This window comes from Podarcis pityusensis (assembly GCF_964106645.2).
Source record: "Podarcis pityusensis genome assembly, chromosome: 8".
NCBI classification, from domain to species: domain Eukaryota; kingdom Metazoa; phylum Chordata; class Lepidosauria; order Squamata; family Lacertidae; genus Podarcis; species Podarcis pityusensis.
The window spans coordinates 72,534,982-72,551,735 of NC_138033.1; the positions used below are offsets into that span (position 1 = coordinate 72,534,982).

Here is a 16,754-nt window from a genome sequence, read left to right on the forward strand (position 1 = left end):
GCCTGTATATTTTAATTAATTAATATTAATATTTTAACATTAATATTTTCATGTTGAATGCTTTGTTGTGTTTTTATATCTGTTGGAAGCTGCCCAGAGTGGCTGGGACAACCCAGTCAGATGGGTGGGGTATAATAATAAGATGATTATTACTACTACTATTACAGTGGTACCTCGGGTTACATACGCTTCAGGTTACATATGCTTCAGGTTACAGACTCTGCTAACCCAGAAATAGTACCTCAGGTTAAGAACTTTGCTTCAGGATGAGAACAGAAATCGCATAGCAGCGGCAGCGGGAGGCCCCATTAGCTAAAGTGGTGCTTCAGGTTAAGAACAGTTTCAGGTTAAGAACGGACCTCCGGAACAAATTAAGTACTTAACCCGAGGTACCACTGTATTATGGAATAGGATGTCACTATTTTCATCAGAGAAATGTTGGAGGGTATGAATCGGTATTTTAACAAATATTTTATACATTTCATGTAAACTGCTGTGAGGTTTTTGTTGATTAACATAAACCTTTCTAAATGAAAAGGCGAAAAGTTCTCTTTTCTTTCTAAATGGTGGCATAGACACAACAGATCTAACTCTGGGCCTGAAAGCACCAGAAAATATATATGCCAGAGGTCCATTGCCTTCGCTGAGCTGCTTGAAACCGGAACAAAAAAGTATTTACTTTGCCAGATCTCCAAAAGGACAAAATTCCACGAAGTGGGCAGGGCTCTCAGGAACTTTGATTCTTCTCTTCAGAAGCTGCTCCAGCCGGTCCTGTTTGTCAACACTGGAAGCCCCGCCCTCTGGGCGAAGCCGGCCAATGACAACGCAGGCCTTGCCTGACAATCAGGAGAGACAGGTAATGCTGATCAGGTAAGTCATCCTGCTAGACCAGAAGGTATAAAAGACACCTGAGTAATTGGCCCAGTGGCCAGTGGTGTGGATGGTGTCCTTTGAGAAGGCACCAGGACAAGTTAAGAGCAGCGTATTGGGAAGGTTTATATCAGGGAAGCATACCAGCATGCCGTGAAGAGGAACAGAACTACTTCAAAGATTTTGCACACTCAGACAGGTAAGTTGATGTTTTGCTTTCTCCTAACTTCTGGGTCAGCAGAAAAGACCAAACCAACTTCAAGGTTGCCATGGGAACTTTTAGGGCCCGAGGAGAGGGACCCCCCCAATCCAAATGGCTCCCCTTCTCCTGGTAATCTATGGGGCCCAATCCACCGGAAGAAAAACTTCATCACATCCCAGTTCTGCCACCGAGTTTTTAAGGTAGTCTTTGGTGTGTTACTGTTCTTCAGCCTGCACCCAGAATTAAGGTTATTATCTAATAATATCCTCAACAGAACTGATGCAAAGTTGTGCGAGAAAGAGCCTGCGATCGGAAATGTTTTCTGCGGTGGATGGGGCAAAGGACTTGAGCTTAAGTAATGAGCGGAACCAAGAGAGATGTGTGGGGCTTTGAAATTTAATTTTCCTAACGGTGAATGCTTTCCTGAGGCAACCGGGCCTCTCTTGGGAGCAAGGGTGTGGAATGCAAATTCCGGCGTAGTTTTGCAAAGCAGATAAGATAAATCCACTCCTGGAAGAAGTATAATTTCTGGAAAGGCCTCGGAGGCAGCAACCCAAAAGATACCTCTGAGCGTTGGGCTTTCGGTGACTCCACCTCCTGACACTTTTGAGACAAACATCCTGCCATCATCCCAAGTGTGGCAATTGAGTGACATCAGAATGAGAGAGGAGGATGTTGATGCAGGGAGGCGATGGGTCCAAACTACCTGCCAGACTGAGACAGGCCAACAGCCGCCTGCCATGGAGTAGGAATGAAAATGACACATTGAGGATGAAATTGACACATCAGGCACAGGATAGGGGGCAAAGGGTGGGAATATCTTTCGTATTCCATAGGCCTGTCATGCAAAGGAAGATTTATTTTCAAGGAGGGCCGTAGTGAACTCTCAGAGCATCTGCTTTGCATGCAGAAGAGCGTAAGGCCAGAAAATTGGTGTGTGTGTGGTGTTCATCTTCCAAACTGGTATTTCGTGTTCTCATTTTGTATATTTATGTTGTGAACTGCCCTGTGATCTTCGGATGAAGGGTGGTGTACAAATTTCATACTGTCAATAATAAAAAGGTGGTCTCAGATTCTCCAGGCAGGTCTGGGAAAGACTCCCTGCCTAAATCCCTGGAGAGCAACTGCCAGTCAGTGCAGGCAATACCGAACTAGGTGGGCTTTGTAAAGGGAAAGAACACAGGAAGCTGCCTTATATACCAAGACCGTCTTCCACCCACCTGCTTTCCAGCGTAGATTAAAACAAACCCTGTCCTTGGATCATAGCCATTGCTTTCAATGCAGGTGTTTTGTTAAGAGTGCAGAGAGGTGTTTTGCAAACTTGGGTCTCCAGCTGCAAGTCCCATCATCCCTGACCACTGGTCCTGCTAGCGAGGGATGTTGGGAGTTGTAGTCCAACGACAGCTGGAGATCCGAGTTTGGGAAACAGTGGTGCAGAGGGACAACGAAGGGACTGGTGGGAAGTTCTGTCCACCTGTCAAAATGTCCATCCCTGCAATACGGATTTGAAGTGGGGCCAGCAGGGGCCAACTGCTTCCACACAGCAGTTTTATTTATTGCATTTGTTTGTTTTACTTATTAAATTTATATCTCTGACTTCCACCCAAAGGAGCCGAGGGCAGCAAGGTTTTGGGGGGCTCGGCGTTGTTCCTGCATGCACGTTCTGTGCTGCATCCACACAGTGTGAAGTCCTCATAGACGTGCAATCAGATTCTGCCCCCCCTCCATTTAATGCAGTTGTTGCCATTTCCATATATCAGATCCTCAGCAGAAATGGTAAATTGTTCTTGAGCAAGTGCCCCGCTCCTAATCCCACTCCTAATCCGACATGCTAACCCATCTACCACACTGGTTTTCTGGGTGTCCGGTGCATGGAGTTTGCAAAAGCTGGTTCACAGTCTGTTCTGATCATTCCCAAACTTCTTGCTGGATCTGCCGCAAGCAAAACAGACACATGCTGGGACTTGGAGAACCCACCCATATTGGGAGTTTCCCTGTTGCTTCTCTTTGTGATTCACTGCTCTGACATTGCCTCTTTCCAATTCTGCTCGTGTGGGGCCACAGCTGATTCTGTCACATGCCTCTGCACTGAGCATGAGATTCATGCGCTAATCCTGAGTTCAGAGTTGGAAATTGATCGCATGCCCTCGGAGAAGGTTCCCTGCTGCATCTCTGTATGAGTCACCTAACTGGGTGTGAATCACTGATTAGGCTGAGTCAAGCCTGATGTATTGATTCATGCAGACGCAAGAGGGATGAGCTTCTCCAGGATAAATTCTCATATGTTGCATGTCCTTTAAAGACATCTGACAGAATCAATATGGTGTCGAGGTAGGAACAGGTGAATCCAGGTTCAAATCTTCACACGGCTGTAAAATCCACCTACCTCACATAATTGTTGCATTGAATAAAATGGGAATACTTGGTGGTCACAAGTCCCATTCATTTACCTCTGTCTCCAGTGTTTAGTAATCGGAGGTACTCTTGCCTTGAAGCTGGGTCAGGCCAGAGACCCATCTAGTCCAGCATCCTGTTTGCACAGTGGCCAACCAGATGCCTCAATGGGAAACAGGCAGGATCTGAGCAACTCTGCCATCAAGCTTTTAGCCCAAATCTCCCAAGTTACTTAATGCGGGCTAGACTTGAGTGCGTAGGAGTCCTTGCTATTGCTTCTGGGTAAGGTAAAACCTGCCATGCCAGGGGCTATAGTGGCATCTTCTTCCAGGAATTGGCATGTGACTGAGGCACATGAACAGGCAGAAGCAAACGGGTGCAGATTAATTAACCTGGAGCCGCAGCATGCAGCACATTTTGCTTCCATTGAATTGGGGTGACTCAATCCTCCTGGTTGAATTTGAATTATTCCCAGCTCAGCCTAGCCTCAAAAACAGGTTGAGCTAGTTCCATGAGTACTGTAGATGGGAATTAGTGTTCCTCGCTTCAGGGCTCTGAGCATCTCACCTGGTCGCAGGGAGCCTGTCCCATTAGACACCTCACTGGATGTTTTTAAAACACAGCGTAATTCTTCCAGATGTCTAAAGAGGACTAGTTGCTGTGACTTGGCACGAGCTTTGTTTAAAGTTTCCTGGATTGGCACAGGGCAAGCCGAGTGTGGTAGCAGGCAAAATGTACAAGTGAGGAGACCTGGGTTCCAATGAAGCTGCCAGGTGACCTTTGGCCAATCGTAATCTCCCAGCCTTCCATGCTTTGCAGGGTTGCTGTGGGGATAAAAAGGTGGGGAAGGGGGAAACAGAACTATATCGCTCAGCCTCAGCTCCATGGAGGAAAGACAGCATAAAAACAGCCAGGTAGATCTTCTGAGTGCAAAAGAAAAACAAAGAATTTAATTATTGGGAAGGATGGGAGCTACAACTCTCATCAGCCCCAGCAAGCTTAGCAGGTGGGAGTTGTAGTTTAGCAACATATGCAGCCCAAGTTTGAGTTATCAAATTGTTGCAAGAATTTGATTGTCGTTAATTCCCACGTTCCTTTCTGGCCTTCTAGGAAGTGAGATTTAAACGACTCTAGGAGGAAGCCCTCCCAAACCAGACCTTTGGCCCATCTAGCTCACTGATCCCTACACTGACTGGCAGCAGCTTTCCAGGGTTTCAGGCAGGGGATATTCCCAGCCTCTACCTGGGATTGAACTTCTGCATGCAAAGCAGATGCTACCCAGCCATGGTCTTTCCCCAGGAAAGGACCATAGTCTCATCTGGCTTCCTTTTTGGAAGTGCCTAACACTATAGCTTTATTACACCAGGCTTCTAGGAACTGGACTGTTGTCAGATGACACCCTTTAAACGTTTTGTTGGAAACGGGAAAGTGTGTGTGTGTGTATGTGACAGAAGCTGGTTACGTTAAGACACAGTCATAATCTTGCCTACGCAAACTCCCAGCCTATTAAATAAGGTTTAATTTGGCCGTAAACTAGTGGACAGGGACGGGCTTGCCAGAACTGGGTCTAAGAGCACAAGCAAAACTCTTCCTGTCCCTTAGGATGAGATGAGAACCTTCCCCAAAGTGCTGCCCAGGCAAGCAGCGTTGAACTACAACTCCCAGAAGTTCCAGGCAGCACAGAGATGGGCAAGTCCAGGGCCAGCTGTTATTTCAAAGACAGAAAATTCCAGGCCCCCAAACCCTATTGGCTTCTTCTAGCCGGTGATCCCTGCTGAACTGGCCACTGCAGTACCAGCCTCCACCCACTAGTGGCGCTGTAAGCACCACAGGGGTCTGTTGTGGCTTGCAAACTATGGGTTCAAGACCCACCGTGTGCCTTCCTGCCCACCTAAATAGTTGAGACCTGTGTTTAGCTCTCTGGTGCTAGTACTTACCTCCAGCTCTGAATGGACTTGTCTGTCTGTCTTAGGCTCTTGCGCAAGCTGCCCGTCGCCACTTCCTCCTCCTCCTCCACCACCGAGCAGGCTAGATAGCCAACCTTAGAGAGATCCCTTGTGGATTTCATGGAGACGGCAACACTTCTCTCTTCTCAGCTTAGGAGAAGCACCGGCTGGGGTATGTTTTTACACTTTTCTATCGGTGGCTGTGCCCCTGGTGGCTGGTGGCTGGTGGAACTGGAAGGGCAGAAGGTGAGGAGGCCAGCAGTGGATGGAGCCAGAGCCATGGTCAGGCACAGTCACCCCCTGTCCGGCTAGAAGAAGGCAGGCAGGCAGGCAGGCGGGGGACTGGCTGAGGTTGGTTGTAGCAGTGCCCTCCTATTCGGCCAGCCTCCCCTGCTTTGTCTATTCCCTGCTTAAGGGTGGAGAAACTGCAAGTGACGGGAGGTGGTGACATTAACAGTAGTCTGAGGTGTCTAAGTAAAATATATAAATGCAAGAGCCTTGCTGGATCAGCCAAAAGCTTCATCTTGCCCCAGTATTCTGATTCCAGTAGGGGTCAGCTGGTTGCTTCTGCCCACAGGCAGTGTGTGTGTGTGTGTGTGTGTGTGTGTACATACATCCCCAGCAATTGGAATTCAGAGGTATATAGATGCAGCCCCCTCAGTCTATAGCTGTTGATAGATGCTCTCTTCTGCCAATTAGTCTAATTCCTTTCAGGAAAAACAGAATTCCTTAAAGCTAGTAATATTTGTCCTAAAACTGGATTAGAGTGTCATTTCCATTACGGATATTTTTATATATATATATATATATATATATATATATATATATATAGTGTGTATAGATGAGGGGTGGGGAATGTCAGTCCTGGGGGCCACATGTGGCCCTCCAGGCCTCTCTGTGTGGCCCTTGCAACTTTCTCCCAGGCTACCCATCACCCTACCCTGCTTCAAACCTTCCTTGAGTGCTTTTGTGTGGCTGGTTTGCACCCTTGCGCTTTGACATTGCTTCTTGCTTGCCTGAGGACAGAGAGGAGTGTGTTTGTGTAGAAACTAGCCTAATGTACATAGCTAAAATTTGCATGTGCTTCACCCCCGCCCCGCAAGAGGGAATGCAAGCTCACGTAGCTACCCATCCCATTTTGGTTCTTCCTTGTCTTGGCTTCCCTTAATACAGATTCTCTCTCTCTCTCTCTGCAGATTCCGTCATGTCCTGCTTCTCCCACGTGTGGCACACGGAAGTGCCCAACTCTCCTCCCACCAGCCCCACCAGCCCCGTCCCAGCTGCCCCGCACGAGATCCCCGTCCCCCTCAGCCCCATCGTGATAACATCTCCCGCCTCGGAAGGCCGCCCCCGCGTGTGCTCGCCGGTGTGCTCTCCCACCTCCGGGAAGGTTCGGCTGGGCTCCCCCACCTCACCGCAGCCGGGTTCCCCCATCGAGTGCTCCATCTGCTTCAACACCTATGACAACCTCTTCAAGACGCCCAAGGTCCTCCAGTGCCAACACACCTTCTGCCTGGAGTGCCTGGCCCGCCTGACCGCCACCCTCCCCCCTCACCGAGTCGAGGACCAGCTCCCCTGCCCCTTCTGCCGCCAGATCACCGAGATCCCTCTGGAAGGGCCTCCGGGCCTCCAGACAAGCAAGGAACTTTTGGCCACCCTGCCTCCCGAGCTACAGAAGGAGAAAATGATCTGGATGGAGGGCACCCGCCTCTGCTGCAGGCAGTCGTCCGACCCAGAGAGTGCTGAGCCCTGCATCAGCATCGACGTCGCCCCCAGCAAACCCGAAATCCCTGTGGTGCCCCCAGAGAGCTTCATGAGCAGGCTTGCCCGCTGCGACATGTGCGATGACTGGAAGCGCATCATGCTGCTCTCGGCCTTGATCATCATTCTCTTCTGCATCATCCTGTGGCCGGTTCAGTGCGCCCTGAAGACGGGCAACCTCCGCTGCTTCACCAGGACTTACACGCTGAGCAGGCCACACTATGTGCCACCACCTCCAACCACCACCCCAGCGCCAACGATGAGCGACATTCTTGACCTCCTAGGGTGAGCCCCAGAGAGGGAGGGACTGTGTTTCAGTGGGCAGAGCACATATTTTGCACGCAGGAGGTATTTTGTACCTCCAAGTTGAACAAAACCCTCTTGGCCTAAGACTGTCACAGCGGACAACTCTAGACTCTAGGTGGTCCAACGGTCTGGCTTTCTGAGTTCGGACATCGGTGCTTTCTGCTCTCTCAACATGCTCATGCTGCTCTTTTGAGGAACCTCTGGAAACTTTTAAATAAAGACATTGCCGTTCCATACACCCTGTGGGTTCTTCTGTGTTAACCCAGTTTGTGACTCCCATGGCAATGCGGAGAGCAATGCAAGGTCAAGACCAGAAACTGTAGACACCTGCTGCTCCGAAGGATGCCCACCAAAGAGTTACCTGGAATGATGCCTCCCCACACGCCTATCATACCAGCAGGAATAAGAGGCCAACTGTTAAAAATTGCACAGTGTTGTCCCCTGGGCCCATTATATGTGAAAGGACAATGAAAAGGGGACTTTTCCCCAGAGACTAACTCCCTTCACCAACAGCTTGAATGAAGCTTATGCGCAATTATATCTTGGAGTGGGAAGAGAACGTATTTAATTTTATATGTGTTATTAAACATTTCAATTTTATATAGATGGTGTGTGGTATTCTACAAATATGGCAGTTTCTTTAAATTGACTTAAATATGTGTTGGTGTTTTGCAGGATTCCACCCCCCCCGAAGGGTGGGTAGCAGTACGCAATTGAAAGAGAGAGAAAACAAGCAGAGAATGGTTTTTAAAGAGGTTACGAGGGGCTACCTGCACTTGTGGTCTTCCCATTGGGGGCATATGATTGGCTGCTATGAGAACAGGAGGCTAGACTAGATGGCCACGCTTTGGCCCAATCAAGCAGGGCTTATCTTGCTAGATGGGTGTCAATGAGGTTCCTTCGTGGTTTATCACTGGTATGACTAGCCTAGGAGAATGCACCATGAATACACTGTACAACACACACACACACACTGCAAATCCTTTGCCACACGCAGAAGGTTCCTCAGCAAGCGACTAACTTTCGTAAAGATTTTCTAGAAGAAAGAACTTTTAAAAACTCGTGTTTTGATTAAACAATCCCTCCCTCCCAACCATCACCACCCAGCGGGTTCTTAAGCCTGATCTGTATTGAGACATCAGCAAACAAATCATGACCCTTTAAGCTAGCAGTGGTCATTTTTCCCAACTCTGTTTTAAGCACACAGAAACAAAACGCACCAGCAAGACATCGCAGCTCTGAAGCAACTCGCAGAGACTCCCCCCTAACCTTTTCCGAAGGCAGGGGAACATGGTGTCTTGCAAATGCCGTGACATTTATGTTGAATTCCTGCTCCGTGATTGCAGCCATGGGATTGTTGTCTTTCACATGGCGGTCCTACTTGAGAGTAGGACGAGCTCCTGACAACTTGCACCCATTAAGTGTTCGTTTACAGCTTTCAGCATGGCCCCTTTGTTTACTGCAAGCATTCAAGGTTTAATTTGGAAGTTTCTCACCTCGAAACTACTCTTTTTAAAAAGACAACTTCTACTAAGATAGGGTTGCCATATCTTGAAGAGCAAGAAAAAAAGAGGTCAGGGCCCGAGCTGCTGCCAGCCCAAGATGGGGTCAGTGGTCAGAGGGCTGGTGTGATTTAAGAGTCCAGCAAAATCTGGAATGCCACAGATGTTAGCCATCCCTGGTGTGGGGAAAAAGGTACCCTGTTTAAAAAAACCTCTCGTTGACATAGAGAAGCATTCCTAATATTCTCAAAATGATGGCACAATTTAGCATTTTCTCCAGGCAGTGACTAAAGGGGTGGCATTACTGTAAGGTAGCACAGCCATGTTCAGTCATAACAGTAAGCCAGAGCTGCTCTGAAGGTGATGGACTTCTCCCTCATTGGAGGTTTTTAGACAGAGGTTGGGGGCAGCTGTCTGCCAGGGATTCTTTAACTGTGAATCTTGCATGGCAGGGGGTTGGACTAGATGACCCACAGGGTCCCTTCCAACTTTACAATTCCGATTCTGCCATAATGTGGTTTCTCTGAAGCAAGCATCACACTGAAGTGTGACACCCAATCTACTCCTATTTTGCTCCTCTCCTGGCAGAATAAGACAACAAAGAAGCTTCAACTTCTAGCTGTTTCTGAACAAGGTGTGTGGAAGGATGCCGGTAGCTCCCTAGTAAGCCATGATCAGCCTGGATCGTTCTGTTAGCTAGCTGATCATAGCCTACTAGGGAGCCACAATTGGGGGGCATGGGCAAAATGAGCAAAAATCACAAACGAGAGTTGCTGCAACATACTACGGCCTCAGCCCAGTATACCTGAAGGAGCGTCTCCACCCCTATCATTCAGCCCAGACACTGAGGTCCAGCTCCAAGGGCCTTCTGGCAGTTCCCTCACTGTGAGAAGTGAAGTTACAGGGAACCAGGCAGAGGGCCTTCTCGGTAGTGGCACCTGCCCTGTGGAACGTCCTCCCATGAGATGTCAAGGAAACAAACAACTATCTGACTTTTAGAAGACATCTGAAGGCAGCCCTGTTTAGAGAAGTTTTTAATGTTTGATCTTTTATCGTGTTTTTAATCTTCTGTTGGGAGCCGCCCAGAGTGGCTGGGGAAACCCAGCCAGGTGGCAGGCGTATCAATAATAAATTACTACTACTACTACTACTACTACTACTACTACTACTACTACAATTCTCTCCTCTGCAGCTCAGTAAACCCTACCCCATTGAGGAGAAAACCGTACCACACTCCACGCACAATAATGTGCTTTTGCCTCCTATTTCTGTGACGTTTTAACAACTTTCCCCTCTCCACCCCACCCCACAAAAAAGGACACTCATTAGCTTATTGTGCTTATATATATATCTATATATCTATAAAAAAAACAAGTTAAAAGGAGATTCGTAGGTTCTATTACAGACATCCAGAGGCACTTGCAGATAAACGGCATCAGGGAATTTGTGCACGACGGGGGGAAAGTTTGTCTCTCTCCTGAATAAGTTAGGCCAAGAGTTGTTCCTAAAGCATAGACAGCTCCTCCCTTGACAGGTGGCATGCTGGGTCAATCTTTGGTTTTCTGTGCTGAATCCAAGGTTCAAGTGGTGAAAACGAGCAATAGGTGGTGATGGAAGGTTGTGGAGGACGTGCAGATGCGGCTCTCGCCAACCCCTAATATAAGGGCAGGAAAAAAGGGAGGGGGAAAGAGGTATTCGCTTTATTTATTTGCTCTGAGCATTTGTACCCCACTGTTCAACCAAAAAACACTCCCAGAGCATCTAGCAACGCAGATGAAACTAGCCTTCTGCTTGCTATCTCTCCCACTGAAGCAGCTGCCCCCTAGATGACAGTGGAAGGGAGAGGAAGCCTGATGGGGGCCGGCCTATCACACAGCAGAACCAATGGAGGTTGCTCTGCCTCCCAGCAATTTGAACATCACAGTATTAACAGAGACAGAATAGCAGGTGTCTCTGTTTTGGTCAAGCGCATTGCTTTGTTTTAAGGTCATGCCACCAGAGCTGTAGCCAGGTGATCATCTGCCCCTGGCAGAACCGCCCAGATCGCACCCCCTAGCCATGGACAAATTAGCTCTTCTTTCCGCCTCTCCTCCACCCATTCCATTCACCCTCTATTTAAAACCATTTCTTATGAGGCAATAATCAATACAGTCATACCTTGGATTAAAATCGCTTCAGGTTGAACGTTTTCAGGTTATGCTCTGCAGTGACCCGGAAGTAACGGAACACGTTACTTCTGGGTTTCGCCACTTGCGCATGCGCTCAAAATGACGTCACACAGATGTGCAGAAGCGGCAAATCGTGACTCACACAAACGCGGGTTGCGTTCTGCTCTGGATGCGAATGGGGCTCCAGAATGGATCCTGTTCGCATCCAGAGGTACCACTGTATTTATATTTATGGACATAATCCATAAGGGCCCACAATCGCCCGCGTCCCTGGCGGGGGCCCACCTCACCACCCCTAGCTACGCCCCTGCATGCCTCTAGTCCACATTGAGATGACATATCTCTTTCTCTCTCTCTCTCTCTGGCAGGGAAAGGGAATGCTTTTCAGCTCAAGGGCCACATCCCCTTTGGGGAAACCTTCTGAGGGCCACATGCCAATGGTGAGCGGAGCAATGAAAGCAGAATTCTATCTTGGTGGGGTAGGCTAATCTCCCCACACACAAACCCCTATCTATCCTCCATGCAGGCAAACAAGAGGCACTATCAGAGTTGCAAGGGCACTTTCAGCCTGACAAAGAAGATGTGGAATAGGGCCGGGGAGGGGCCGTGGCCTGTGGGGAGGGGTGTGGCCTGTGTGGAAGGGGGTGTGGTCTGCTGAGAGGGGGCGTTGCCCAGGGGGAATTCTGAGGGTTATGCAAGCGAGTCTGGAAGGGGCACATTTGATCCCATGGCCTGAGGTCCCCCATCTCTGATCTGTGGGCTGCGGTGGCTACCATTTCCTTCTCTGCCCTCAAATATAAAATGCCTGGGGCATTTGGGCAGGCAGAGTGGACGAGAGGGATTGCAAAACGGCCAGAAGCAGTTCCACTCAAACTGGATCGCCTTTAAAAAAAAGAAAAGAAAGCTAGACTATGGTACTACCAGTAATAACCTCCAAACCTTTTCAGAGAGTTTTAAAACCAAACCAAACCACACCACTGAAAATTAAAAGAAAACCTTTCAAAATGCCCCCTGCCTAAAATTTGTCTCCTGTGAACGGGGCAGTAAATATTAGGTGATGAGGAGGGGGGGAGGGGAAATCTCTCTTTCTCTACGGCATACAGAACAGGAACATTCCACGCTGCAACATTTTTGTTGCAGATCCCACTCGTCCCTTAAAACAGCGTTAAAGTTAAACAAACAAACCACAGACCTGTTTTATAGCCACCAAGTACACGTCCCTCTCTAAAGCTGCTATCTCCCTGAGCTGCTTAAACTTGAGACCTTTGTGGCTTTAACGCTGAGGTTCTCGTATACGGAGGCAGATTCTTCGTCGACTCTGTAGAAACACAGAATTGTAGAGTTGGAAGGGGCCTAGTGGGGCATCTAGCTCAACCCTCGTCTTGCGCAAAACAGGAGAAAGGGGGCTGGAACACATCAACCAAAAGCAAACTCCCATCCTCCAACCCCCCTCCCCCCCCAAAGAAAAACCTCTGGAAGCAGGGTGTGGAGAAGAGAAGAAGTCTTGCAAAAACAGCCAGCTAATATGCCTGCCTGGGACATCACATTTTGCATTTCTTGGGGGCTTTCGAGTGTTCAAAGTCTTTCACATCTATTATCTAGCTGTAACCACATGGCTGTTTTGCTGCTGCTTCCCCTGTCTATGAAAGCATTCTCATCTTGAGAGGCAGTGCGGTGTAATGGGTAGAGTGTTGGAGGACCAGGCTTCAAATCCCCCTCTCGCCCACCGGGGTGTGTGTATGTGTGACCTTGGGCCAGTCACTGCCTCTCAGCCTACCACAGGGTTGTTGCAGTGATGAAATGGAGAGAGAGGTGAACCAGGTAAGACACCTTTAATTCCTTAAAGGAAGGGTGGTATAGAAATGTAACAACAAAATAAACACTAAATCTTACAAAGAACTGAGGTAATGATTGGGTTCCTTAACAGTACTGTTTGCTGGGAGGCCTTTGGGCATGGAGGTGAACTGTTGGCTTCCCACCCTCCCAACATGCCAATTGGATGCTATGCTGCTCACAACAATTTGTATTTCTGCCCTCTCACAATTTCCTCTGGCACCCCCAACTCTGAAAATAATGTAGCCAAACGTTTGCTCTGAATTCATGTTGGTCCAAGGCTTCGATTCTACGCTGTCTCCCCAACTCCCCTACCCCACCCCACTTTGCCTTCAAATAAGGCCCTCTTCCACACAGCTCCACCTTACCCTGCCTGGACTCTTGGTGACGGGGGACGAGCTTTCATTCTGGGCTGCTCCATCGGCAGGTATCGGATATTCAAGTACTCTCTCTCCTTCCTCGTATTTCTCTGAAACGGACAACCGGACAGACCTGATTGGTTCCACAGCTCCTCCAACCTTTGAGGCCATTTCTAAAATGTGACCTACTCTCACTCAGAGTAGACCCACTGAAATCCATGGACGAGACTAACTTGGGTTCACTGGGCAGCATCCCACCTACTTTTACTCAAGAGTGGACTCATGGAAATCACTGTGCCCGAGTTAGCCAACGTCCAACAACTTCCATGGGTCTACTCTGAGTAGGACCAGCACTGGATGCAACTGCGGCTGGTGGAGGTTGGAGCCCAGCAGGTTCCTTATTCCTGCGTTTAAAAAAAAGGCAGAGCTGTGATGGAGGTAGCTCAGGGAAATACAGGCAAGTGACAGTCTAGTTCAGGGATGAGGAGCCTACAGCCCTCCAGATGTTGCTCTCACCATCCCTGGCCATTGGCCATGCTGGCTGGGGGCTGATGGGAGATGGGAGTCTGGTTCCCCACCTCTGGTTTAAATGCTTTCAGAGCAAACACCTTGGGAGTTAAGCTCGGAAAGCAATTGGTGACAGGAGTGAGCCAGCAGTAAATGACTCCCTGAAAGTTGGAATTAACTCTTTATTGGCAAGCGCATGATGTGCACAGACTTGGCGGAGTGTCAGGCCTAATGAGCACAGGTCTTGCCCCATGGATCAGTTGTCAAGACTGAAAGTCCCCACCTCCCCACAGCAGTCTAAGTCCTCTCCTCTTCAGAGTTTTTCCTAAGCAATCAGAGACTGCATCTGCATTAAGCCAACGTCGTCTTTACCCATTTCAGCCCTCTTCTGGTTCTGGGAGACCAGAGAGGAGGGGAGCTGGTTGCAGCAGGACTGGGAGACACCCGTGACTCTTCAACAGCTGGACTCATATCTGCCTCTTGGCATCCCTTTCCCCAACATTCCTGATTCAGCTTCTGCCTCCGATTCTGGGCTTCTCTCTGCCACAGACTCTCCCAGCTCACTAAGCCCTGTTACCTCTTCAGCTTCTGACACCTCCTCCTCCTAGACTTCTCTCTCTGACCACCCATGGTCATCCCACCACCACTCCCCAGTCTCTGAGCCTTCTTCCTTTCCCTAGCTGGTTCCTCCCACCATTCCTTTGATTCCAAAACTGGCCTGGTGTGATCCAGTCCCCAGTCCCATCCCTAAGCACTCTTCAGGTCAAAACCGCCCCTCTTTTGGTGGGCAAATGGGACGCCCCCTACCTGTTCCTCTTCCAGCTCCTTTTGTTCTGTGGCAATGTACTGCTGGACAGCCATGTAGACGAACTTGTACTGCGCTTCTGTTTGCACCATGCCAGAGCGCTGCCTCCGTACCATCTGGATGGTCTTGGGGATATCGATGTCACAGTCCAAGCCTATTCATGGGCAAGAAAGGTGGGGCAGCCTTAGGCCACATCCGCACTGTACACTTAAAGCATGCGGCTTCTCCCCCAAAGGGTCCTGGGAACTGTCATCCATCAAGAGTGCTGGGAATTGTAGCTCTGAACACTACAATTCCCAGGATCCTTTTGCGGGGGGGGGGGGAGCCATGTGCTTTAAAAGTGTGATGTGGAAAAAGAGCGTTTTCCCCTGCGGCAGATTTAGAATTGGGGGACCACCCATACAGCCAAGATGGCTTCCTCTTAAAGAAAGTGTAAGAAAACAACATTTCCCAAGATTATTTGGTGGAAACGAATGTTTTAGGGAAGGGATATGCATATGAGCCAAAAAGAAGATTACGATGGACACACAGGAACCTCAGATGATATATTCTTTGAATATTCACTCAGATTTCCTTGCACATAGCTTAATCAGTAGTCAAGACCAGGGCCAGATTTAGGTTTGATGAGGCCCTAAGCTACTGAAGGTAATGGGGCCCTTTATATGTCCAGCTGTCCTTTGTCAACAACAAATTGTCACTGTTTTTCGTGTTGAATATATGCTATATGGTAATTTATGGACCTAATAGGTACCTAAAATAGGGACCTAAAAGCCATTTGCACATAACAAATAGGAGCCTACACAACACAAAACACTGTTGCTGTACATAGGTTTTATTTTATTTATTTTTTATCTTATATTTTGGAAATGTACATCCAGTTGTTTTTTCCCTTTAAATTTTTTGAGGGGCCCCAAGAGAGTGCGGCCCTAAGCCATAGCTTGTTTAGCTTATACGTAAATCCAGCACTGGTCAAGACTATGCTGTCTTTACTGAGCATTCATCCCAATTTGTTTTTGGGGAGGTTATACAACAGAGAATTCATCCCTTGAATTCAACGTGCAGCCTTATCAGTTACAGTAGGTGATCAAATCCCTTCCGTAAAACAGTGACAGTCTGTTAGTGACCACTCTTGTGAGTGGCTCCAAAAGGCCAACTCATTTATAAAACGAGAATCGCGCCCAGGTGGGAAGTGTTAAACTTTCCCATAATGATGTAGTTAAAATTCAAGTTCCTTGTCCCTAGGATCATCCGGAACAATCTTGAAATCCCTTTTGGAACACAAAAAGCTGCTGAATGCCTAACTAACTGCATGGCGGCCAGCAAGAATGAAATGAAGAGGGCAAGCTCCAGAGGAACAAGAATGGGGGCAAGCTCTGGGGTCAAGTCTATAGTATAAAAGCTCACTGGTCAGGCATCTTCAGAGTTTTCAGCCCTGAAAACACCCAGAGAGCCTGTTTGCCCAGAGCAGTTAGTAGTTTGTGACCTAAAGCAAAGTTTCTCCGCTAACTGGTCTCCTGGATGCAGTACCAGCTCACTATAGGCGAGTGCCTATTATTTACAAGACTGCATTAAACATTCTGCATGCCCCAGATCCTCCTTAGAATTAAAAGGGGGAGAGAACCTCAAAGTTCTATTGTTTACCTTGCCTGTGAATAGTGTCCACCAAGATGTCTATCACTATGATGGTGCCCGTTCGTCCTATCCCGGCACTGGGGGAAGAAAGAGAGGTGAGGAGGGCAAAGTTGCCACCAGCCCAGCGCAGACATCAGCCCATTGGTCAGCCAAGGTGAGAATGGCTACAACAGGTACAGGAAGGGCTGGGACCCTTGACAACATTCAAGGAAGGGATGGGTGAGAAAATCAATCACCCAACATTTAAACCCTTTTCTCTAGAGGGTTTAACATTGAGATTACTGCCATTAAGGAGACTACAAGGCAGCCATAAAAACAGCGCCGATGGGATTCCTGACGCAAGGATCGTAATCCTTGTAATTATATGCCACCACCACCCCCCCCAGTCCCACTGAACTCCAACCATCCCAGAATCACTGTTTTCTCCTCCCATCGCCTGTTCTTGACATCTTAAGATGTTCACATTCTC

General features: G+C 48.4%; 2 protein-coding genes across 5 annotated transcripts in view; one reads left to right on the plus strand and one right to left on the minus strand.

The window, feature by feature from the left end:
* The first annotated feature begins 202 nt into the window (after positions 1–202).
* RNF223 (ring finger protein 223) lies at positions 203–8,079 on the plus strand. Of its 4 annotated transcripts, none has more exons than XM_081016260.1 (3): positions 203–856; positions 5,439–5,584; positions 6,609–8,079. In XM_081016260.1, exons 2-3 carry the CDS (start codon positions 5,533–5,535, stop codon positions 7,460–7,462), a joined length of 906 nt encoding a protein of 301 aa, XP_080872386.1. In that variant the 5' UTR covers positions 203–856; positions 5,439–5,532; the 3' UTR covers positions 7,463–8,079. The 4 variants fall into 4 exon arrangements, with proteins under 4 accessions (XP_080872386.1, XP_080872388.1, XP_080872385.1 ...); XM_081016259.1 differs by lacking the exon at positions 203–856 and adding an exon at positions 869–1,069; XM_081016261.1 differs by lacking the exon at positions 203–856 and adding an exon at positions 1,081–4,380.
* Positions 8,080–10,311: 2,232 nt separating this feature from the next.
* LOC308482710 (tyrosine-protein phosphatase non-receptor type 11-like) overlaps positions 10,312–16,754 on the minus strand; it is a 60,387-nt gene continuing 53,944 nt past the window's right edge. Inside the window, 5 exon segments of the mRNA XM_081016138.1 lie at positions 10,312–10,635; positions 12,342–12,467; positions 13,351–13,451; positions 14,656–14,807; positions 16,295–16,362. Of these exon segments, the coding sequence (XP_080872264.1) occupies positions 12,383–12,467; positions 13,351–13,451; positions 14,656–14,807; positions 16,295–16,362 (406 nt within the window). The 3' untranslated portion in view covers positions 10,312–10,635; positions 12,342–12,382.